Source organism: Salmo trutta, chromosome 24, assembly GCF_901001165.1.
Source record: "Salmo trutta chromosome 24, fSalTru1.1, whole genome shotgun sequence".
NCBI lineage: Eukaryota > Metazoa > Chordata > Actinopteri > Salmoniformes > Salmonidae > Salmo > Salmo trutta.
Window position 1 is genome coordinate 33,336,455 of NC_042980.1, and position 25,326 is coordinate 33,361,780.

General features: G+C 43.4%; 1 protein-coding gene across 3 annotated transcripts; it reads right to left on the reverse strand.

The window, feature by feature from the left end:
- Positions 1 to 3,836: 3,836 nt before the first annotated feature.
- LOC115161147 (gap junction alpha-5 protein-like) lies at positions 3,837 to 24,404 on the reverse strand. Of its 3 annotated transcripts, XM_029711917.1 has the most exons (4): positions 24,157 to 24,404; positions 22,581 to 22,825; positions 8,132 to 8,236; positions 3,837 to 6,801 (listed from the first exon to the last, which is right to left on the reverse strand). In XM_029711917.1, exon 4 carries the CDS (start codon positions 6,774 to 6,776, stop codon positions 5,601 to 5,603), a length of 1,176 nt encoding a protein of 391 aa, XP_029567777.1. In that variant the 5' UTR covers positions 6,777 to 6,801; positions 8,132 to 8,236; positions 22,581 to 22,825; positions 24,157 to 24,404; the 3' UTR covers positions 3,837 to 5,600. The 3 variants fall into 3 exon arrangements, with proteins under 3 accessions (XP_029567777.1, XP_029567776.1, XP_029567775.1); XM_029711916.1 differs by lacking the exon at positions 8,132 to 8,236 and having other exon boundaries at positions 22,581 to 22,745; positions 24,157 to 24,403; XM_029711915.1 differs by lacking the exon at positions 8,132 to 8,236 and having other exon boundaries at positions 24,157 to 24,403.
- Positions 24,405 to 25,326: the final 922 nt, after the last annotated feature.

The following is a 25,326-nucleotide window of genomic DNA, read 5'->3' on the forward strand; positions in this document are numbered from 1 at the left end:
TCTGGCGTCATCTGCATATTTCCGTTAGAGAACGCCTAGTCTGTGAAGTGCGCGTGTGCGATAACTCAATTCGCCTTTGCGCTCCTCTAAACAACGCGATTTTTGCAAAGGTAAAGTCTACAAACTTTAGTCCACTCTGTTGGGAACAGATTTCAGTTTTGGGAACAGAAAACTGTATTGACATCAAATGTTTCATCGATGTGAAAATTTGCAGAATGTCGGCCAAAATCATCTCCCACTGCTCGCAATTGGGCTTCCTCTCAATACCATATTTGGTAGTGAGTGGAAACGCCAAGCAGATGCTTCACAATACATCCAGTGAAATATCTGTCTCATTGTTCTATCTGCTTTTTACACACGAGGGGAGGTCCTCGCGACAGGTTGAACACAGGTCTGTCAAGTAAATTACAAACAGTGTTTACCAAAGTGCCAATATTTATTAGAGTTTGGCAGCGGGGCAAGAAATAATGTTAGATAAATTACATTCACCTGCAAGATAGCACAGGCATGATAAAACACGGTAGGAACACGGTAGGATGGTTAACACACTAGTGGTAATTAACATGCAAAAGCGACATTAATTCATAACTCGACTTGCCTCTGCTGTCTAACAAAAATAGTCTATGAGGACAGCCAGCCCCGGAGCTCTCTGGGGAAGTAGTGGATCAAGACAAAAATACAAATAGTTTGTTTATTAGTTATTACCATGTTATTAGTTTGTTGGTAAAACTCAGGGTAAGATGAAAAGCATTTGTTCTCAAATTCTTGAGTACTGGAGCTAAACAGATACTAAGTAGTAACGTTCTTAAAATGCAGGTAATAGCAGTTACTACACAGAAGTGAAGAGTGAAGAGGCCCAGTGAAGAGGCCCATCAAAGCACAGCACACAGTGAAGCCACACAAAGCTATACTATTAAATACAGCAAGTTAACTACTAAATGGCTGATGCTCAAGGCTAATTATAAAAATGTAAACCTTCCCCTTTAGAACACACAAAGATTTAAATAACAATGTTCAAGAATGTAGTGCTTTACCTGACTGAGCTACACGGTGCCACACCTAGAAACAAACTATATACTTCAAATCAAATTTTATTGGTCACATACACATGGTTAGCAAATTTTATTGGTCACATACACATGGTTAGCAAATTTTATTGCGAGTGTAGCGAAATGCTTATGCTTCTACATCTGACAGTGCAGCAGTATCTAACAGGTAAAATCTAACAATTCCACAACAAAACCTAATATCTAACAAATTCCACAACAAAACCTAATACACACAATCTAGTAAAGGAATGAGAATATATAAGTATAAAATATATGGATGAGCAGTGACAGAGCGGCGAAGATGCAATAGATAGTAAAGAATAGATAGTGAAGGATACAGTATACATGATATACATATGAGATGAGTAATGCAAGATATGTAAACATTCTTAAAGTGGCATTAATAAAGTGACTAGTGTTCCATTTATTAAAGTGGCCAATGATATCAAGTCTGTAGGTAGGCAGCTGCCTCTCTGTGCTAGTAGTGGCTGTTTAACAAGCTGATGGCCTTGAGATAGAAGCTGTTACCATCGCCTTCAGGATGGTAGCAGGGGGAACAGGCATTGGCTCCGGTGGTTATTGTCCTTGATGATCTTTTTTGCCTTCCTGTGACATCGGGTGTTGTAGGTGTCTTGCAGGGCAGGTAGTTTGCAGACCATACCACCCTCTGTAGAGCCCTGCGGTTGTGGGCAGTACAGTTGCCGTACCAGACGGTGATACAGCCCGACTGGATGCTCTCAATTGTGCACCTGTAAAAGTTAGTGAGGGTTTACTTTGATGCCTTACCAAGATCATCTACCAGAAATAAAAATAAAAAAAAGAATCCTCCTAGACAGGGAATGGCATGGAATCTTGGAGTGCAGCACTGACTACCTGACCTGGCTTGGCTTACGCCCACAGCACACCATGTGCTCCTCATTTATAGGGAGGGGCACAGGTGTACTCAATCAGAGCACATTCAACACAGAATATAAATACTCAAAGTTACTACTTGTAACAAGGCAATCCTGACCCTGTTACACATATATAAGCCCACAGTCTATGGTTTTATGTGTGGCGATTTACTTGACAACTAAGTCTTTAAATGCATCAATTCCCCTGCTTAGGCCTACCAGCCCTGAGTTCTGAAGTTGATCTTTAGACCCATCCCGTGTGCTTTAGTGTGGAAGTCGTAAAAACGGTGCAGTAAAATGTGTTGTTTTAAAATGTGTTGTTTTACAAGGTTGTTTTAAAGTAGATACAAGTTGGATGTTAAAATGTATTCACATCATCTAATGATGAAGCTGATAGTCATCACTATATGGTCAGACAGGCAATATGGCTAAAAATGAATATCCATTGATGATCATGGTAGCCAATTCATTATATGTAAGGCTATGAGTAGCATTAATATAGGCTATTTGAAAGAACGAGTGAAAGCCAATTTATGCTTGATACGTAAATGTGGTCGGAGGCTTCATATGGATGGTGTAACGCAATTGCGGAGCCTCCGGAGGCATACAGAGGCCAAACGAAGCTCCGTACCGCATCGCCGTGCACCTCTCAAATTTTGTAACAATACGGAGGGCTCCGTATAGCTCCGCATTGACATGATTGGTTGAAGGTAGGTGGGGGGCGGTACGTCCTGTATAAACACAAACTCACTTCCTTGACAACTTCTTTCACAATAGCTCTGCTCTGCTTCGCTAGGTGCAAGAAGTATGAAAGCCCTGCAGAGGCTGCATCGTAGTAAATGCTGTACTGCCTCTTCAGTTGTCAGATGCAGAGCCTTTAAGATTGCATGTAGGCCTACAGTAGACAAGTTTGATATAGGGTGGGAACCATGGTTTTATTTGGTGTTTCCCAGGGGACCCTAATTGAAGAAGGACATGACAGAATGCATAAAACCACCCCTTGGATGGCCAGGGGTGGACTTAGGGATTGAGGCCAAAGGCAGAGGCCAGTCTTCCATACTATTTTTGTCCAGACAGCATCAGATACATGGCTACACATACATGTCCTCTGCCTCAATGACGATGGCAGTATTATCAGAAGCAGAAATGTGAAATGTGTTAACTAACGTAATTTAACTGTTAAAATGAAATATGATTTATTTTTCTTTTCTCTGCCCCGCTCTGAAAGCGCATCATTTCTGCAGTTTAATTTCAATAAAAATCACTTTTGCAATCATAACTCATGAAACAATGAATGGAAACTCTGTCAGGGTGGAATAATCCATTATTATGGACCAGTTCATGGATGATGAATGACACTTGTTACTTCTATTATGAGAAATACTTGAATTAAATTCATATTTATATGAAATTTATGTATATGTATGAAAATACATTATTGATCTATTAGGAATTATTATGCATTCATTATTATGGGGGTTGCACAGCTCACAAGGCCCTTTGAGGATGTGAGGCCTGAGGCAATTGCATCTTCTGCCTAATGGTATGTCTGCTACTGTGGACAACCAGATGAGAGCTTGTCTGGAGGCAAGAGTAAAGGTTGTGCAGCGTTGCAATGCCAATGTATTTCTTTGAAGGCAACTATTTTTAGGACCAGTCTGTAGAGGACAAATGTTTGGGCTGTGGTAGACTTTTTCTGAGAAGGTATGCGTTACATTGACCGTGTTCGAGAGCATCACATCCATGATGCTTTGTGGGTAAATGGTGATTGACTGATCTACAAATAACAATAAGTAGTTATTTATGATGCAAGGTGATTTGTAGATTAGTCTGGCAGATCGCCTGCACTGTTGGCTGCAATGTCAAACAAGCCCATTAACTTCTGTGAGAACAATTTGTTTGACATATTCGTTTTATTGCAGACTTTACAAGAACACAATGACATTGAAATGTGCACAGAGAAATGTCAACCAGTCACCCGTTTGTTGGCATTCCAAAATACTAATACTGTAAATTACTGGTTGTTCCTCTCTATAGATAAAGAAAATATGATTCATGTAATTACAAAGAGGTCTTTATATTCCAAACCCCAAAAGGCCTAGCCTAGTGCAAAAATAGGTTGAGAACTTCACAGACTGTGGTTATGCCTTCTCTATTAGCCTATAGGCCTAGACATGTCATTTTATGACCAGCCTCACACAGTTAAACAAAAATAAATCAAATTGAAACAAAGATGAAAAGATATGGAAGAGAGGTGGATAGCTACTAATGTGACAATCAACAGTCACAGTCACAATGAAGGAACTACACTGTATTTTAAATGTTCAAGGGGAAATTACACCACCTAGTGGTTAACAAAAAACGAAACGCTGAAATATACTGAAGGATGATCAACTTTTCAAACTTGTGCCTTGATTGAAGGTAAATTATTTGTATACATACTGTATATGACTTTTGAACACACTTTTAAATTATATCAGGACATGTTCACACATCTAACATGGAGCTAAAAGACTTTGACTTTGAACATTTTGTAGATTCACATTTTGTAGGCACTTTTGCATAGCTCTTCACTATCTGTACCTGAGTGCATACAACCCTCTGTAATTATTGGTCTAAGCGTCTGTTGAATGGAGAGAAATCAGTTATTTTGGCACAGCTGTCCCTTGTCCTTACTTCTGACTGGAAGATAATGCTGGTGCTATGTTTCTGTTTGTATGCCATCAGGATTAAACACAGAGAACACAGTTGCTCCTGCTATATTTGAAGGTGATATAATGCACAGTGGATTGCATTGCAGGGATGTGTGTCACAATTTCACTTTCCAAACAACATGACAGCTGCAAATAGCCTCCGTCACTGGATGCCAGGGATCGGGGCAACACTGTTTGGTCAGACCCCTGAGGATAGGGTTTTGTCCTCCTATGAGAGCAGTGTGTGCATGTGTGTGTGTGTTTTCGTGCATGCTTGTGTGTGCGTGTTTACATTTGCATGCTTGTAAATGTTTGTGTTATTATAATGGGCAGCTGGATAGACAGTGGGACAGTTTTTAGCATACTGATTGTGCAAGTTTAAAGTACAATATTCTCAGATTTAAAGGTACTTTAAAACATCAAAAACATACAATGTGCAATTATCTGTTATTTATTTCAAGGCTTTTTCCACACAGTGATTTAAAAGGTATATTTATATTTTGCTTCAATGTCAATATTTGATCAACGTTATCACAGTCCATGTTTCAAGCTTGGCCGGCCACTTGTTGCTCTAACAAAAACAACCAGTTCTCCCAGCACCAACGGTCACAGTCTCAAAGCTCAGTCCAATATGCAGAAGTTCTCAAGATCCATTCAACCCACTCCCAGGGAGCTTACAGACCCCAATGTCTTTCTTCCTGTAGTGCTCATGGAGTTCTAGGCCAGGCAATCTTCCACTGTTCCCCTAGATTTGGGCTGAATGGAGCTAACAATGGAGCTAACACATCCATCTTTAGCCCCGGTGTCTGTCTTGCCTGCTCCCCTTCTCTGTCTCTGGCTGCGTATATATACCCAGCCTGCTCCACTCTCCTCTAAGCAGGGCCTTTCTCTCTCTGTGTGTCTGAAAGTCATCTCCCTCCGCACCTTCTAAGCCCCTCTGTCTCTCTCTCTCCGTCTGTCTGGTTTTACACAGCCAGGTCGTCTGGTCGAACCCGGCTGCTGGTGCCGCTGATCTTGCTGAGGCTCTGTTTGTCCTTCAGGTACCCGGTATGCAGTAAGGGTGGCGCAGAGCACCCGCTGGGCATCTCCCCTGGCACCTGGGTGTAGTTCATCCTCAGGAAACCTCCCTCTCCCTCCAGGTCATCATGGGAATGGTGGCGCTCGGTGGCCATGTTGACGGAGTTCTGCTGGTGCGCCATTCTGTTGTTGAAGGGGTGAGAAGGCATGGAGTTCATGGGGTTCACAGGGGTCAAGGGGGTCATTGTCCCCGACAACACCAAGCACTGGCGAAAGTCAGGGGGAGGGGTGCAGCCTGGGGAGTTGTGACTTGGGTTGTCGGGGTCCCTGGTGAAGGGGATTGCCACAGCATTATGAGTGGTGTTTTTGAGGGAGGCGCGAGTGCGTCTGCACTTCCTGTACCGCCTGTAGGCCAGGTGGTAGAGCTCGACCACAGAGAGGAGGAGGGAGACACCTGCCACCACCAGCATGAAGACGATGAATACGTTCTTTTCTGTGGGCCGGGACATGTAGCAGTTGACTGGGTTGGGGCAGGGCCAGGCCTTGCAGTGGTACAGAGCCCTGAGGAAGACTCCATAGATCATGTACTGGACCACGATGAAGATCACCTCCATCACCGTGCGGATCAGGATGCTCAGAATGTACGTGGATAACAGCGCCCCCCGTAGGCGAACCCGCCCAGATGCCTCCAGCGCCTTCCCACAATCCCTATGCTGGAGATACGCTTTCTCCCCCGATACGCTCCCCCCCTCTCCCCTCTCCTCCTCCTCCTCCATCCCCTCTGTCTTCTCCTGCTCCCTCCTTTTTCGTTTCTCATCCCTCCGCACTATGTGCATGGCGTGGCCCATGTAGATCAGTGATGGTGTGGACACGAAGACGATCTGTAGGACCCAGTAGCGGATGTGTGCGATAGGAAACGCCCGGTCATAACAGACATTGGTACAACCGGGCTGCTGGGTGTCGCACAGGAAGTCACTCTGTTCGTCTCCCCATGAGGACTCAGCGGCTGTGCCCAGCACCAGGATCCTAAAGATGAAGAGGACGGTGAGCCACACCTTCCCTACCGACGTGGAATGTTCCTGAACTTCCTCCAGGAAGTTCCCCAGAAGACTCCAGTCCCCCATGTCTGCTCACTGGTCACTGGCACACCTGAGAGAGGAGGAGAGGGAGAGAGGAAGATAGAGAGGGGCAGAGTATGGGTAAAGGAGAGAGAGAGAAATGGGTCAAGGAGGGAGGGAGAGAATGGAGAAGAGATAGAAAGATAGGCAGTGAAGAAAGAAAATGGGCAGAGTAAAGAAAGGAGACAAAATGTAGATTATGATCAACCATGACTCCCTTATCCTGGTGATAAAATGACCAGTGTGTGTGTGGCATGGTATAAATAGCCTGTGATCAGCCTGGAGATTTGGACACGACACAACGGCCTGAGAATGATCCTTTTCCCACAACACACACAAACACAATGTATGTTTTATGGCATTTCGAAGTAAATAGTGAGGTTGTTTCTGAGAAATTATATTTGGATGATTTTGTTGCAATCCTTGACACTGACACATTATAACCCAGATAATGTATGACAGACAGACCGGTTGATGGACCATAGGGCAGCACAAGGCTAGGAGCTAGTAGTGCCTAATGTTACAAATGGAATTCTGTGACAATCTTCATCATCTCCAGAGCACCTGGCAACAATCCTCGGTCACCATGTTTGAACCGGTTAATTGACGCCTTTGATGTTTGATGTTTTTCACTCTCTCTACACTTTCCATCTCTAAGTTCCACTCCTTCTGTGATTTGTATGTGTGTGTGTGCATGTGTGTGTGTGTGTGTGTGTGTATGTGTGCGTGTGTGTGTATATGTGTGCCTGTGTGTATGTGTGTGCGTGTGCGTGTGTATGTGATGTTGCACCTTGACCTCAGTGTGAGAGTTAGGGTGAGACCCAAACATGGCAGTGACAGGCTGGTGTGTGTCTAATACCCCTATAAGGCATCTCAGTAGACAGTTTTATGGGTGTCATAAATGCCCCAATCATCCAAGGATTAAACCAATCCATCAGTCCTCAACAGGAAACATCAGAGAGACAGAGAGCTGTCTAAATATATACCCAGAGCACGATTTAGGATGGCAATGAGTAACTAATAACAATGAGTTACAGCAGAAAGGATGACGGTAGAACAGTCTGAGAGGTTTTTCCACCATTTCAGCCTCAGACTCACTGGTACCACTAAGTACTCACAGAGTGAACTAATCTGAATTTTACTACAAATACTCAACAGGGGGAAAAAAGTATCTTATACCTGTGTATACCTCCACCCACACACGCATACAAATACACACAAACCCATCTTACCGTGTGTGTCATATCCCATTGATTGTTACCCATAAAGCTGTTTTGAAATGTTTGTTAAATTTCTCTTAGAACATGGTTAAGACTGTACGGTGAGTAGGACCCTGGCTCCATCTTATCTGCCTCTCTCACCCTCGCTGTGAAGTGACCATGACCATGAGACGTTCGGCAGTTCTCTCTCCCTGGTTTATGGCAGTTGGATGGAAACCGGGTGGTGCTCCAAGCAGAGTCAGTGCTCTTATCCCCCCAGGCGGATTGCGTTTCAGGGAGGGGAGAGGGGCAGAGGGGTGAGGAGGGGAGGGGAGAGGGTCAATGAGACTGGGACACTGGAAAAAGCACCACTATGAGAACAGGAGAGGGGAAATGTTAGCGGTGTCCATCCATTCCCTGAGTTCAGAACTGATATGTAGGAGAGTTAGCCAAGCTAAAACCCTTAAATTCCATGCTCCCTAAATGCTCGCAAAGTAATTGAATTAATTGAATTCGCCACAGGGTCTTTAAAAAAACTATCAAAATCCAACTATCAAATCAGCACACAGCTTTGGCTAGCTATAATGCTTTCTTGCCATTAGATAATGTGTGTACAGCAAGTCACAAAAAACGGAGGTGTAGCCAGCCTAGACAAGAGGAAGGGAGTGAGAGCCTGGCCTTAAAACAATAGCAGGAGGTAGGAGTTAAAACATTAAAACAGTCATTTTGCTACCAGGCTGGACTGACAAAGGGTTTCCTCACAAGTTTACAATGCAACCTACAGGCTGTCTAGCCTGGCTGGCCAACATTAGCTACATTATTAGGACCATAATGAAGTCAGACGTATACATAGACTCATATAGACTAATGTTGTGCTTCGTTAGTTAAAGCAAGTTATGGTATGTTCAGACAAATTTGCTCAAAGTGGTGAGGTCGTCTTTTGTTATTGTTCTTCATTCTGTGTCTTGAGCATTCCAGTAAGCTTTAGACCCGCACCCTTATGAGTCACTCTTGATATTTCTGACTGTGTTTATTTCTCAGACTTTATTTGACATTTTTTTTGTTCCCAGACAGAGTTGGCATGGTCAGTCAGAGGAGGGTAAGAGGGGTGAGAGGTAGAAGCATGGGCACCGGGGGCACAGACTTGTCACTGGAGCAATTATTAGTCTGTCAGTCTGTCTGGACAAACACACATACACACTGGCCATAGCGTGGTGGGAATGGAATCTTAGCTACACTGAGAAACGGGAACGGAGCGGATACCTCAATCGGTTGGAGTAGGCCCGAGTGGTCTCAGTGTCTCCCTCCTTTACTTTACTTCCTGTTCTTATTCTCAGAGGAAGCAATCCCAAACAATATGATTTCCTAAAGACAAGCCACTTAAAAGGAAACCTCCCTCTTAATAACTCGTAGTTGGGAAGAGAGCTAATTTGATATGAATGGAAAAGGAGGAGTGGTGGAGCTGGATGAGAGGAGTTATTGCTTTTTAGAAAGTGGTTGGCTGAAGGTTAAACAGTTTTGTTTAAATACAATAGGGAGGGATGCACTGCATTGAAAAATATGTTAACAAAAATGACAAGTTTTGCGTATGTGTCATTACTAGTCAAGAGAGAAGTTCCAGTCATTTGTCCTGATGTATACATAGCACCACCTGGTATCTTCCCATCTTTGCCGTCACATCTGAGATTGTTCCATTCCTAGATGCCCAGTAATAACTAGGGATTTACTGTAATACACTGGTAGCACCATGGATCATCTGTACACTGTCATAGCTGTCGTATTGGTTTATAAGATCTGTCTCCGAGTAATGGGCTATGAGGTATGTAACACTGCGCACACTGGGTATTGCACATCACTCAGCTACGTCTATTTGACATTGATCAGAGCACAGGGGACGTTACAGAGCAGGTAGGCAGATGAGGCCATAGGCTGCGTCGGCATGGAAGAGAGTCTGTGGTCTGTATTGTACTGTATAGAGAAAGAGAGTTATTGTTAATACAAGAGAGTAAGAGAATCCTGTATGTTTAGGGATGGGGTTGTGGTTGGACAGTAGGCCTACACACTTTGCATTGAGTGAGGTTGCACTGCATTTAGTGAACATACTGTAAACGGAGGGCTACATAGGGTTGGAAAAGTGGGTGTCATGCCTTAACTCTTACCATAGGGACCTGTAGTGGAGCAGCCTATCGACAGAGAGTGGATCAGGAAATAACAAGAGAGACACACAGAGTAATATAGACAACCTGTGGTCCAGTATAGTAGAGGTAGAATCTTGGCTGGTATTTACAGTCGTTTATACATACATGGAAATTGAGTTGACCTTGACTGGAGAGCAGCCAGGCTGTATTCCTTAGAGATGAAATGGTTAGCAAACTGCATCGCTAGTGTGTGTTGGTGACTGCTATTCCCCTGCAGTGCAGCTACAGACCCAGCAGCAGCAGCAGGGCTTACAATGCCATTGGAATGAACGCAGTGCGTTCTCTCCATGCAGGGCAGGGCAGGGCAGGCAGCAACACAACAACAATAAATCCTGTCTGACGCCTCTCCTCTCTGCCTGGGCTCAAAGCATTGCCTTAGAGGGCAGTTAGTCCTTCTCCAGCTGGAGAGCCACCACTCCATTCATGGGACTGGTCTCTATAATTTATAGCTGCCTTTTAAAATGCTGAGTGTAAGACTTTTTTCGGTGTTAACAAGTGACGTTTAACAAGTGATGACTCACTTGAAAATCCTAACCCACAACCCCAGTTAGTCCTCTCTCAAGTCTTCAATGCTCTATCTTTGCTTACCACAGGTATATAGACTCCCGCAAGAGTACTATCAGAACTAGTCAGTCTACTTTACTGAACTATATGAGAGGAAAGTGATTCCCTCACACTGACAAGTAAATTAGAAAACTTTACACAGGCTTGTTGAGAGAAATCAGTCTTGCTACAAAACAGCCACCCCTCCTCCAACCCCTATTCTTTCCAACCACTTCCCATCACAACCCTGTTCTCCTTCCCAATCTCCCAATCTCCCCCACCCATCATCCCCAATCTCTCCCTCCTCTCATGTATCCACCAGATGAGAATAACAGGGGGCAGGGTTGATTTACACACATACTCCCTTTAATACTATCATCATTAGTCTGACCCACTGACGTGCACCTTTTCTGTACCCATAGAGGACAACAATATATACTGCTCAAAAAAATAAAGGGAACACTAAAATAACACATCCTAGATCTGAATGAATGAAATAATCTTATTACGTACTTTTTTCTTTACATAGTTGAATGTGCTGACAACAAAATCACACAAAAATAATCAATGGAAATCCAATTTATCAACCCATGGAGGTCTGGATTTGGAGTCACACTCAAAATTAAAGTGGAAAACCACACTACAGGCTGATCCAACTTTGATGTAATGTCCTTAAAACAAGTCAAAATGAGGCTCAGTAGTGTGTGTGGCCTCCACGTGCCTGTATGACCTCCCTACAACGCCTGGGCATGCTCCTGATGAGGTGGCGGATGGTCTCCTGAGGGATCTCCTCCCAGACCTGGACTAAAGCATCCGCCAACTCCTGGACAGTCTGTGGTGCAACGTGGCGTTGGTGGATGGAGCGAGACATGATGTCCCAGATGTGCTCAATTGGATTCAGGTCTGGGGAACAGGCGGGCCAGTCCATAGCATCAATGCCTTCCTCTTGCAGGAACTGCTGACACACTCCAGCCACATGAGGTCTAGCATTGTCTTGCATTAGGAGGAACCCAGGGCCAACCGCACCAGCATATGGTCTCACAAGGGGTCTGAGGATCTCATCTCGGTACCTAATGGCAGTCAGGCTACCTCTGGCGAGCACATGGAGGGCTGTGTGGCCCCCCAAGAAATGCCACCTAAACACCATGACTGACCCACCACCAAACCGGTCATGCTGGAGGATGTTGCAGGCAGCAGAACGTTCTCCACGGCGTCTCCAGACTCTGTCACGTCTGTCACATGTGCTCAGTGTGAACCTGCTTTCATCTGTGAAGAGCACAGGGCGCCAGTGGCGAATTTGCCAATCTTGGTGTTCTCTGGCAAATGCCAAACGTCCTGCACGGTGTTGGGCTGTAAGCACACAACCCCCACCTGTGGACGTCGGGCCCTCATACCACCCTCATGGAGTCTGTTTCTGACCGTTTGAGCAGACACATGCACATTTGTGGCCTGCTGGAGGTCATTTTGCAGGGCTCTGGCAGTGCTCCTCCTGCTCCTCCTTGCACAAAGGCGGAGGTAGCGGTCCTGCTGCTGGGTTGTTGCCCTCCTACGGCCTCCTCCACGTCTCCTTATGTACTGGCCTGTCTCCTGGTAGCGCCTCCATGCTCTGGACACTACGCTGACAGACACAGCAAACCTTCTTGCCACAGCTCGCATTGATGTGCCATCCTGGATGAGCTGCACTACCTGAGCCACTTGTGTGGGTTGTAGACTCCGTCTCATGCTACCACTAGAGTGAAAGCACCGCCAGCATTCAAAAGTGACCAAAACATCAGCCAGGAAGCATAGGAACTGAGAAGTGGTCTGTGGTCCCCAACTGCAGAACCACTCCTTTATTGGGGGTGTCTTGCTAATTGCCTATAATTTCCACCTGTTGTCTATTCCATTTGCACAACAGCATGTGACATTTATTTTCAATCAGTGTTGCTTCCTAAGTGGACAGTTTGATTTCACAGAAGTGTGATTGACTTGGAGTTATATTGTGTTGCTTAAGTGTTCCCTTTATTTTTTTGAGCAGTGTATATAACAACAGCATCCATGTCACGTCCTGACCAGTATAGAGGATATATTGTTATTGTAGTTTGGTCAGGACGTGGCAGAGGGTAGTTGATTTATGTATTACGGGGTTTGTTGGTCACTGGTTTATGTTTGTATTTCTATGGGTATGTTCTAGGTTAGTTTTTCTATGTGTAGGTTGGGTGCTGGACTCTCAATTGGAGGCAGGTGTTTCTAGTTGCCTCTGATTGGGAGTCCTATAAGTAGGTGTGTGTTTTGTTTGTCACTTGTGGGTAGTTATTTGTTAGCACTGCTTTTGTTGAGCATGCTACTCTGTTCCTGTCGTTCGTTTGTTTATTGTTTTTTCGTGGTGTTCTCATTGTTATAATAAAGATGTTGAGCACGCAACCCGCTGCGCCTTGGTCCCGTTCTCTCTTCCACGACAGCTGTTACAATACAGTATATAACAGCAATATATATAACAACACTATATATAACAACAATATATATAACAAAAATATATATAACAATAATATATAACAACAATATACAATATATGACAACAGTATATAGAACAACAATATATAGGAAAAACAACAATATATAGGAAAAACAACAATATATAGAACAACAACATATAGAACAACAATATACAGTATATAACAACAATATATAGAACAACAATATACAGTATATAACAACAATATATAGAACAGCAATATATAGAACAACAATGTACAGTATATAACAACAATATATATAACAACAATATACTGTATAGAACAACAATATACAGTATATAACAACAATAAATAGACCAACAATATGTAGAACAACAATGTACAGTATATAACAACAATATATAGAAGAACAATGTCACGTTCTGACCTGTAAAGGTGTTATTTGTTAGTGTTTAGTTTGGTCAGGACGTGGCAGGGGGCATTTGTTTTATGTGGTTCAGGGTGGTTGTGTGTATGTGTCCATGTAGAGAGGGGTATTTGATTTATTAGTCCAGGGTTTTGGTTATTGTTCTTTGTTAGTTTATTTCTATGTTCTGTCTAGTCATTTGTATTTCTATGTTTAGTTAATTGGTGTTGGGGCCTTCAGTTGGAGGCAGCTGTCTATCGTTGCCTCTGATTGAAGGTCCTATAATTAGGGGTGTGTTTGTATTGTGGATTGTGGGTAGTTGTATTCTGTTTTGTGCTTGTCACCTGACAGAACTGTTAGTGTCGTTTTCTGTTAATTGTATACGTGTTTATTTTGTTTCTCCTTCTTATATATTAAAAAGAGAAGATGAGTATACACTTCCCTGTTGCGTCTTGGTCCTCCACACACGACACCCGTTACAGAACTACCCACCACAACCGGACCAAGCAACAGAAGAGGGAGCAGCCAAGGAAGCTGGAGGACTACAGGGAATCGTGGTCATGGGAGGAAATCCTGGCGGGAGAAGGTCCGTGGCGAAGGAACGGTGAGGACCGGGAGAAGTACGTTGGGACAAGGCTAGCAAGGAAGCCTGAGAGGCAGCCCCAATCATTTTTTTGGGGGGGGGGGGCACACGGGGTGGGTGGCTGGGCAAAGGATGCCCCTGAAGCCAACACCTCGTGCTTATTATAGGGAGCACATGGAGTGGAGAGCGCCGAAGTACGAAGAGGTACGCAAGATCTCGCCCATGCGCACGCACAGTCCGGTGCGTGTGATCTCAGCCCCAAGCAAAGGCCGTGCTAGAGTGGGTATCCAGCCTGGAAGGAGGATGCCAGCCCAATACGTCTGGCCACCGGTACGCCTCCGAAGGCCAGGCTACAGGACACCTCCTCTACACACGGTGACCATCAGGCCCCTGCATAGCCCAGTCCGCCCTGTACCAGCACCCCGAACGTACAGGACTACTACTGCCATCCTGCCAAGACGGGTTGTGCAGGAGGTGAGCTCCAGACTTCCAGTACTCACCCAAGGCCCGGTGTATCCTACTCCTGCTCCTCGTAGAAGCCCTCAGGTGCGTGTCTCCAGTCTGGCTGCTCCGAAGCCAACACCGCGCACCAGGCTTCCCGAGCGGCAGCTCAGTCCAGCTTGACCTATTCCTGCGCCACGCACAAGCCTACAGGTGCGTGTTTCCAGTCTGGCTCCTCCGAAGCCAGCACCACGCACCAGGCTTTCCGAGCGGCAGCCTAGTCCAGCTCGACCTATCCCTGCTCCCCGCACAAGCCTACAGGTGCGTGTCTATAGCCTGACTCCCCCCGAAGCCAGCACCACGCACCAGGCTCCCAGTGCGGCAGCCCAGCCCAACTCGTCCTACTCTTGCCCCTAGCACTAGCCCTGAGGTACGTGGGCCTAGTCCGGCGTCCCCTACGCCAGCCCCACGTAGCAGGCCTTCAGTGCACGCGCCTCGCCCAGATGGCACAGCGACAGCGTCTCGCCCAGAGTACCCAGCGACAGCACCTAACCCAGAGTGCCCGACGACAGTGCCTCAGCCCGGGGTTTGCACCTTTGGGGGGGTGTACTGTCACGTTCTGACCTGTAAAGGTGTTATTTGTTAGTGTTTAGTTTGGTCAGGACGTGGCAGGGGGTATTTGTTTTATGTGGTTCAGGGTGGTTGTGTGTGTGTCCATGTAGAGAGGGGTATTTGATTTATTAGTCCAGGGTTTTGGTTATTGTTCTGTTAGTTTATTTCTATGTTCTGTCTAGTCATTTGTATTTCTTTGTTTAGTTAATTGGTGTTGGGGCCTTCAGTTGGAGGCAGCTGTCTATCGTTGCCTCTGATTGAAGGTCCTATAATTAGGGGTGTGTTTGTATTGTGGATTGTGGGTAGTTGTATTCTGTTTTGTGCTTGTCACCTGACAGAACTGTTAGTCGTTTTCTGTTAATTGTATACGTGTTTATTTTGTTTCTCCTTCTTATATATTAAAAAGAGAAGATGAGTATACACTTCCTTGTTGCGTCTTGGTCCTCCACACACGACACCCGTTACAAACAATACACAGTATATAACAACAATATGCAGAACAACAATATATAGAACAACAATATATAAGAAAAACAACAATATATAGAACAATATACAGCATATAACAACAATATATAGAACAACAATATACAGTATATAACAACAATATATAGAACAACAATATACAGTATATAACAACGATATATAGAACAACAATATTTAGTATAGAACAACAATATACAGTATATAACAACAATAAATAGACCAACAATATATAGAACAACAATATACAGTACATAACAACAATATGTAGAACAACAATGTACAGTATAGAACAACAACATATAGAACAATGTACAGCATATAACAACAATATATTGAACAACAATATACAGTATATAACAACATTATATGTAACAACAATATATAGAACAACAATATATAGAACAACAATATATACAGTGCATTCAGAAAGTATTCAGACCCCTTGACTCTTTCCACATTGTGTTACATTGTGTTACGTTGTGTTACGTTACGCCTTATTCTAAAATTGATGAAATTGTTTTTTCCCTCATCAATCTACACACAATACCCCATAAGGACAAAGTGAAGACAGGTTTTTAGAAATTTTTGCAAATTTATAAAAAATACAAACTGAAATATCACATTTACATAAGTATTCAGACCTTTACTCAGTCCTTTGTTGAAGCACCTTTGGCAGCGATTACAGCCTCGAGTCTTGTTGGGTATGAAGCTACAAGCTTGGCATACCTGTATTTGGGGAGTTTCTCCCATTCTTCTCTGCAGATCATCTCAAGCTCTGTCAGGTTGGGGAGCGTCACTGCACACCTATTTTCAGGTCTCTCCAGAGGTGTTCAATCGGGTTCAAGTCCGGGCTCTGGCTGAGCCACTCAAGGACATTCAGAGACTTATCCCAAAGCCAATCCTTCGTTGTCTTGGCTGTGTGCTTAGGGTCATTGTCTTGTTGGAAGGTAAACCTTCGCCCCAGTCTGAGGTCCTGAGCACTCTGGAGCAGGTTTTCATCAAGGATCTCTCTGTACTTTGTTCCGTTCATCTTTCCCTCGATGCTGACTAGTCTTCCAGTCCCTGCCGCTGAAAAACATCCCCAAAGCATGATGCTGCCACCACCATGCTCCACCATAGGGATGGTGCCAGGTTTCCTCCAGACATGACTCTTGTAATTCAGGACAAATAGTTCAATCTTGGTTTCATTAGACCAGTGAATCTTGTTTCTCATGGTCTGAAAGTCCTTTTGGTGCCTTTTGGCAAACTCCAAGCGGGCTGTCATGTGACTTTTACTTAGGAGTGGCTTCCGTCTGGCCACTCCACCATAAACGTCTGATTGGTGGAGTGCTGTAGAGATGGTTGTCCTTCTGAAAGGTTCTCCCATCTCCACAGAGGAACTCTAGAGCTCTGTCAGAGTGACCATCATTTCTTGGTCACCTCCCTGACAAAGGCCCTACTCCCCCGATTGCTCAGTTTGGCCAGACGGCCAGCTCTAGGAAGAGTCTTGGTGGTTCCAAATTTCTTCAATTTAAGAATGATGGAGGCCACTGTGTTCTGTTTTTTATTTGTATTATATATGCAAAAATGTCTAAAAACCTGTTTTCTCTTTGTCATTATGAGTTATTGTGTGTAGATTGATGGGATTTGTAATTATTTAATCAATTCTAGAATTAGCCTGTAGCGTAACAAAATGTGGAAAAAGTCAATGGGTCTGAATACTTTCCGAATGCACTGTAGAACAACCATACTATATATAACAACAATATATAGAAAAACAATATAAAGAACATCAATATACACTATATAACAACAATATATATAGCAACAATATAAAGAACAACAATATATTGAAAAACAATATAAAGAACAACAATATACAGTATATAACAACAATATATATAGCAACAATATATATAACAACAATATAAAGAACAACAATATATAGAACAACAATATACAGTATATAACATGAATATAGAACAACAATATGACTACTACAGCATCTTAAAAACATTTAGACAGTCACTTTAAGAGCCATAGGTTTCCACTGGGAGGTTCCATGCAATGCTATGTGTTGAAATGAATCTCCTAGCAAAGAAGTGATATGCCTTGTCCATTAAGTATGTATTAGTGCCATTATGTATGGCTGAAAGGGCCCGTTTTGTCAGATGGTATATGTTACTGTATGTCTGGTTGGTAGACCAAGGATTGTAATGTCCTGTGTCCATGTTACTGCATGTGCCTGTTTAAGATGGAAGACATTGACAAATCTGGTAACATACTGAACACCCATGGCCATTAACAAAGTTTTCTTTATTCTTATGTAGTGCTGGACCTGGATTTTTTAAGGTCTATCTATACCACTGTAGAAACAAAGCATATCATGTCACTGTATGCCACAGTTTGCACTTTAAGTAGATGTATAAAAGCCTCTGCCAATGGCGCTTTGTAACCGAAATATCCTCACCAATAACAGTCCCGCTTGCATGTACTGTGCAGTGACAGCATAGCAACAGCGGCACAACCTCAGGGAAATATTAAGAAAACTTCAAATCCCCCTCCTCCCACCTTTCTCTTTGAAGTCCCAGTGCACTGCTTGGTGTACCATTAGAGAACAAAGATGTTGGATAAGGATGCCACACTCACCCTGAAATAAACCAGGTGCCCAATCGTTGTTTTGGTTTTAACAGACAGTACCAGTCAAAAGGGTTTTCTTTATTTTCACAATTTTCTGCATTGTAGAATATTAGTGAAGACATCAAAACTATGAAATAACACACATGGAATCATGTAGTAACCAAAAAAGTGTTAAAGTCCATATTATGGCAAGAACAGCTCAAATAAGCAAAGAGAAACAACAGTCCATCATTACTTTAAAATGCGTAAAATTTCAAGAACTTTGAAAGTTTCTTCAAGTGCAGTAACAAAAACCATGATGCGCAATGATGAAACTAGCTCTCATGAGGACCACCACAGGAAAGGAAGACCCAGAGTTACCTCTGCTGCAGAGGATAAGTACATTAGAGTTACCAGCCTTAGAAATCAACATCAACTGTTCAGAGGAGACTGCGTGAATCCGGCCTTCACGGTCAAATTGCTGCAAATAAACCACTACTAAAGGACACCAATAAGAATAAGAGACTTGCTTGGGCCAAGAAACACAAGCTATGAACATTAGACCGGTGGAAATTTGTCCTTTGGTCTAATGAGTCCAAATTTGAGATTTTTGGTTCCAACCGCTGTGTCTTTGTGAGACGCAGAGTAGGTGAACAGATGATCTCTGCATGTGTGGTTCCCACAGTGAAGCACTGAGGAGGAGGTGTGATGGTGTGGGGGTGCTTTGCTGGTGACACTGTCAGTGATTTATTTAGACTTCAAAGCACACTTAACCAGCATGGCTACCACAGCATTCTGCAGCGATACACCGTCCCATCTGGTTTGGGCTTAGTTGGACTATCATTTGTTCTTCAACAGGACAATGACCCAACACACCTCCAGGCTGTGTAAGGGCTATTTTTCCAAGAAGGAGAGTGATGGAGTGCTGCATCAGACCTGGCCTCCAACTGACTTCAACCCAATTGAGATGTTTTGGGATGAATTGGGCCACAGAGTGAAGGAAAAGCAGTCAGCGTGCTCAGCATATGTGGGAACTCCTTCAAGACTGTTGAAAAAGCATTCCAGGTTAAGCTGGTTGAGAGAATGCCAAGAGTGTGCAAAGCTGTCATCAAAGCAAAGGGTGGTTACTTGTAAGAATATGAAATATAAAATATATTTTGATTTGTTTGACCTTTTTGGTTACTACATGACTCCATATGTGTTATTTCGTAGTTTTGATGTCTTCACTATTGTTCTACAATGTAGAAAATAGTAAACATAAATAAAAACCCTTGAATGAGTAGGTGTGTCCAAACTTTTGACTGGTACTGTATATATGAGACGGAAACTGTTTGAGGTCTGAGTGACCCTCCTCTCTAAGCACCGGGACCCTCCCCTGGATTAACATTAACTATTAGTTTAATCATGACGGAGTGGGGATAGACCCCCTGGGCAAGTTGGGGGGTGACAGGGGGGCCACATGACTGCTACTTACAGAGCAGTGAGCCACCAGCAGGCCATGGGGATTGGGAAGCCATAAATCAGTCACTGTCTAACCCCTCCAGACAACACACAGCTAACCAGATGATCTGCTACCTTACATGGAGGTCTGCCTTCTCATCTGCACACTAACTGTACAGACCCACATCCCTGTTATGAGCTTTTGTTTTAACTGCATATTGTTACTGGGTCGCTCAGACCAGACACCAGTCTGTTGCCAGAGGGGAAGACAGTTGATCTTATCTATTTTATGTTTGATTATCAAGTACCTTTATTTAAGTTAAGTTCTGAAAGAAAATGTTCTGTTATTGCACATATTTCTAGTTTGATTATAAAGTTGAGGTTCATATTTTCTGTGGTTATCAGGATTATCAAATTGGATTATGGATTTAATAGTATTATGTCACTAGTTTGTTTTCATAGAAAAGAGGGTAGAGAGTGAGGCAATGTCAGTAGCATACAGAACAGAGACCAAGTGTTACTTCAGATGTTTTACTGTTATCTCTATTTCCAAAGGTTCTTCTAGTGAACAGGGTTGTGTCAGACCATGGAATGTTTGTGCGATACATTAACACTATTATAATGCTCTTTCTTATCAATAGCATCAGTATTTCCATCTGCACTGAAATGCCTGCTTGTTATCATTGACTGTGTCCGTTTTCTCTCTTGTGTTTAGAAATGATAGGAAGTGAAGATTGCCCATCTCTGCCTGGCTTCTGTGTAAACTCTAATGACAAGGTGCTATGTCATGTGTCATGAGACTATGTGCATCTACGAGGTAAACAAAGAGCTATAGCTACAACACTGAAAAAGGTAGACATCTGTCATCTAAGCTGTAGACGTGTGGGTACTACTTAATGGCAAATTGGTATGTGTCTTGTATTTGTTAATGATGCCGTTTTGATATTTCATGCCTTTTTAGTTTACTTATTTGATGACAATGGATAATTTCTTGTAGATTTTAAATGGTGGTGTAGCTGTATGACTATCCCTCATTGTCAGCAGCATACTGATAAACACAAGAAATAAACCTTTCGTAATATACACTGAGTGTACAAAACATTAAGAACACCTTCCTACTAACACCCCCCCACAGATGTCCTTTGGGTGGTGGACCCTTCTTGATACACACAGGAAACTGTTGAGCATGAAAAACCCAGCACCGTTGCAGTTCTTGACACAAACCAGTGCGCCTGGCACCTACTACCATACCCTGTTCAAAGGCAGTTATATTTTTTGTCTTGCACATTCACCCTCTGAATGGCACACACACAATCCACGTCTCAATTGTCTCAAGGCTTAAAAATCATTCTTTAACCTGTCTCCTCCCCTTCATCTACACTGGCTGAAGTGGATTTAACAGGTGACATCAATAAGGGATCATACTGTAGCTTTTTCTTGGATTCACCTGGTCAGTCTATGTCATGGAAAGATGTTTTGTACACTCAGTGTAAGGTTTGATATTTCAGCTGTGTCATCTTACACAGCTGAACGTTGAAGTAGTTTGTTCAATCAAATTTCAATCAAATGTATTTATAAAGGCCTTTTTACATCAGCCGATGTCACAAAGTGCTGTACAGAAACCCAACCTAAAACCCCCAAACAGCAAGCAATGCAGATGTAGACGCATGGTGGCTAGGAAAAACTCCCTAGAACGGCAGGAATCTAGGAAGAGACCTAGAGAGGAGCCAGGCTCTGAGGGGTGGCCAGTCCTCTTCTGGCTGTGCCAGGTAGAGATTATAAAAGTACATGGTCTAAGATGTTCAAACGTTCATAGATGACTAGCAGGGTCAAATAATAATAATCACAGTGGTTGTAGAGGGTGTAACAGGTCAGCACCTAAGGAGTAAATGTCAGTCGGCTTTTCATAGCCGAGCATTCAGAGTTAGAGACAGCAGGTGTGGTAGAGAAATAGAGTCGAAAACAGCAGGTCAATACATTGTTAAAGTATATTTGTCTCTTGAGCTGCTGGCTGGATGAATTATACTCTGGAGGAGAGGTGTCACAGAGAATCACAGCCAAAGAGTTCGAGTGAGAGAGAGAGGGGGGGGGGGGGAGAGCGTATGGAGAGAGACTAAAAAGTGAAAGGGAGAGAGAGCGAGAGAGATGGAAAGAAAGAGAAAAAGAGAACGGGAGTCCGGGGAGGAGAGGGAGTGAAAGTAACAGTGTTCCTGGGACAACAGAGCTACTAATGCACACCAGAACCCCTAGCAATTGTCCCTACACTCTTGTCTGTGACAGAGACTTCACGGCTATGGACCAGTGCCCTGTCAATGCTCTGTCTCAAATAGTAACTGACAGAGACACTGGGTATGATGCTTTAGTGGCACAGCAACAATATATAATTAATAAAAGAGACAGATGTTATTTAGCATGCCTCTATACAACCCTTACACACACTCACTGAGTGACACCTGTATGATGCCTGTGGAAGTCCTGGTATCCCTGAGTGCACCTAAGAAAAGAGACTCTTTCCCTCCCACTGGGCAAAAACTGGTTGAATCAACACTGTTGTTTTCACACCATTTCAACAAATAAAATCTATGTGATGATGTTGAATCAACATGGAAAACTGATTGGATTTGCAAGAAGTTCTTTTCACCCAACCTTTAACCTAAATCCAATGACATGGTGAAATGTTTTGTTAATTTCACATTGAATTCACATTAGCTGACAACTCGACCACATGTAAATCACAACTAGATGTTGAAATGACGTCAGTGCCCAGTGGGCTGAGTTTCCTTTATCTCCTTTGAAGTGTCCCCTTTATGTTTGTATGCACGATCGAAGGTGATGTGGTGGTATTTACCTGTTCTTGCTGCAGATGGTGATGGCTGTCAACACTGAGGAAGAGGGTCCTTGGAGCTGCTTCCTAGCAGTGTCTTCCCCTCAGAGACGGATGGAGTGGAGGATGGAGGATGGGACCGGGACGTAGAGGAGTGGTGACCTGGTCGGATGAGTGGAGATGTGCTGGCTTGGAGGACAGAGGTTGGTGGAGGTCAGTGATGCTGAGTCGTACCTCTTGCAGACAGCATCCAATGTCATCAAAAGGAGCTGGGTAAAGTAGTGTAGAATAAGATCTGTGCAGAGTATAGTAGGATCTGAGTAGATTAGAGTAGATAGGATAGGATCTGAGTCGAGTAGATAGGATAGGATCTGAGTAGAGTAGATTAGAGTAGAGTAGATTAGATAGGATCTGAATAGAGTAGATATGATAGGATCTGTGTAGATAGGATAGGACAGGATCTGAGTAGAGTAGATAGGATAGGATAGGATTTGAGTAGAGTAGAGTAGATTAGAGTAGATTAGATAGGATCTGAGTAGAGTAGAGTAAATAGGATAGGATTGGAGTAGAGTAGAGTAGGATCTTTGTAGATTAGAGTAGAGTAGAGTAGAGTAGGATCTTTGCAGAGTAGAGTAAAGTAGAATATAGTAGAGTAGAGTTGAGTAGGATCTTTATAGAGTAGAGTGTAGTAGTGCTGGAGCACTGTGCTGTCCCAGGGTGAGAATGCTAGCCTGCGCAGGGGGCATGGGAAGAAAAGCAGAGGCATCACGAGAGAGCGTTTCCACTCTTCCCTCCTCCCTCTCTCCTCCTCCATATCCTCCTCCTCTTTCTTTCCTCACTTCCCTCCCAGTCTCCTCAAGCTACAATCCCTCTCCCAGATTCCCTGGTTGGCTTCCTGCCACTTAACAGTATTTTGGTGGGAAGAATTCCTTAACATCAGGAAGGAAAGTATAATTGTGTTCAGGGATCAATAGGAATTCCGTTCTGACAAAGATTCCAGCTGCATTATTTAGTCTTTATTGTGTTTTTTTAGTTTATCAAGAGTATAGTCTGTATGTGGTAGTCAGCATAAACCTCAGACAGCAATAAATTCTGTCCCAGCTTACTATATAACTACTGTCATTTTTTTCAGTTGTGAAATGTGTAGGTAACATGAGTAATTATGTCAAGGAATATACGTAGTATAATCGCTCCACCGGGAAATAAATAGGATTTCAGATGACTGCAAGTAGTTATGAAATATTGTGTCTTCGAGCTTTTAAAAAGTTTTGTGGAAAATGTTTAGTGTTTAGTGCAAAGTTTTAAGTGTGTTACTTGCAGTAGATAATGTCATTGTTATATTTGAAACAGGTTGAATGTTTATGATACATTTGCAAAAAAAATATTGATTATGATTAATAACAAACGTAAAAAAATATGAACGATGATCAGAATTCAATAACCATTTTAAATTAGCCAGAATCGGATACCTCACCCTTGTTCAACTACTTTGTAAACATGAAGTCAGCGATATTACAAGCATATCTGGCCTACTGTATATTACAGCATGCCCCACAGATGCCAACAACAATCGACCCCCTCTACGCTGTGGTGAGAATACCTGTTTTGGTCATGTCTTGTCTTCTCTCCCTCCTCCCTTGCTGTCAAACACGGTCCTGTTCTTGAGTCAGGAGACAAAGTTTGGGATTCCGGCCGATACTCCTCTTCACCTCTTCCTCCTCCTCTCTCTTTTTCTCTCCTCCTGTCCTGTACACAGAGCCAGTGTCTGGCCTGGCTGGTTCCACTGTTGTAGATGTATGGGCCTGCAGATATATGACAACATTATATAATGGCAATCTTTTATGTTGTGATTCCTCCTTGCTGCAGGGCTCGAGTGTGCACAAAGGCAGCCTGTTCAAACAACTGTAATTATGTGGTGGGGGCACACACACACACACTGAATGTCACAGACACACACACTGAATGTCACACACACCGAATGCCACACACACACATGCACAAGTGTGCACACGTGTACATGGTCACGCATGCACATACAGTACACGCATATACATTATGACAATGTTAATTTAGTGGCAGGGGCACCTCTGTCAAATGTGACATTGCTTTCCATCACCTTGTGGGAACTCTGTTTTCATCTACAATGAGAGGAGTGAGAGGAGACATGGAAAAAGACCTTGTCCCGACAACACACATGCACACATGGAAAATGCTAAAAGGTGGGTGTTATCACCTTCCATCTCTCTTGCCAGCTCTAATCTACCATTGATTAGCCTCCTAAAGGCAATAATGGCTTAGGCCACCTGGACGTCCCCTCACTCACTTTTCCCATGTATGGTTAGTTTAGTCAAGTAATATATATATATAATTTCTTTTGCCATTTAGTTGATATCGTCCCAGAGACTATACTGCTCCCTACAGTACATGCTGTCTGTGCTGGCCACAGAGACTATACTGTCTGTGCTAGTCTCAGATCAGCCAGATCTCTGTGGGTTAGATCTGCAGAGTCATGCTAATGTCACAGCCTTATGGACCATCTAAAAGAGCCTGTTGTCTCCCGTTCTCCCTGTAACAAGTGTGTCTTTGATGGGAGCCTGTAGATAATGCCTCTGTGTGTATATATATATCTGGGAAACTAGTTCATGATGCAGATCTCATGCCGTGCCCCCCAGACATGCTAGGCTCCTCGTGACCCTGTGACATCAGCACCCCTGGATCTCTCTCCCTTTCTTTTTGTCTTCTCCTCAATGTGTTCCTCATCATGTCTGCT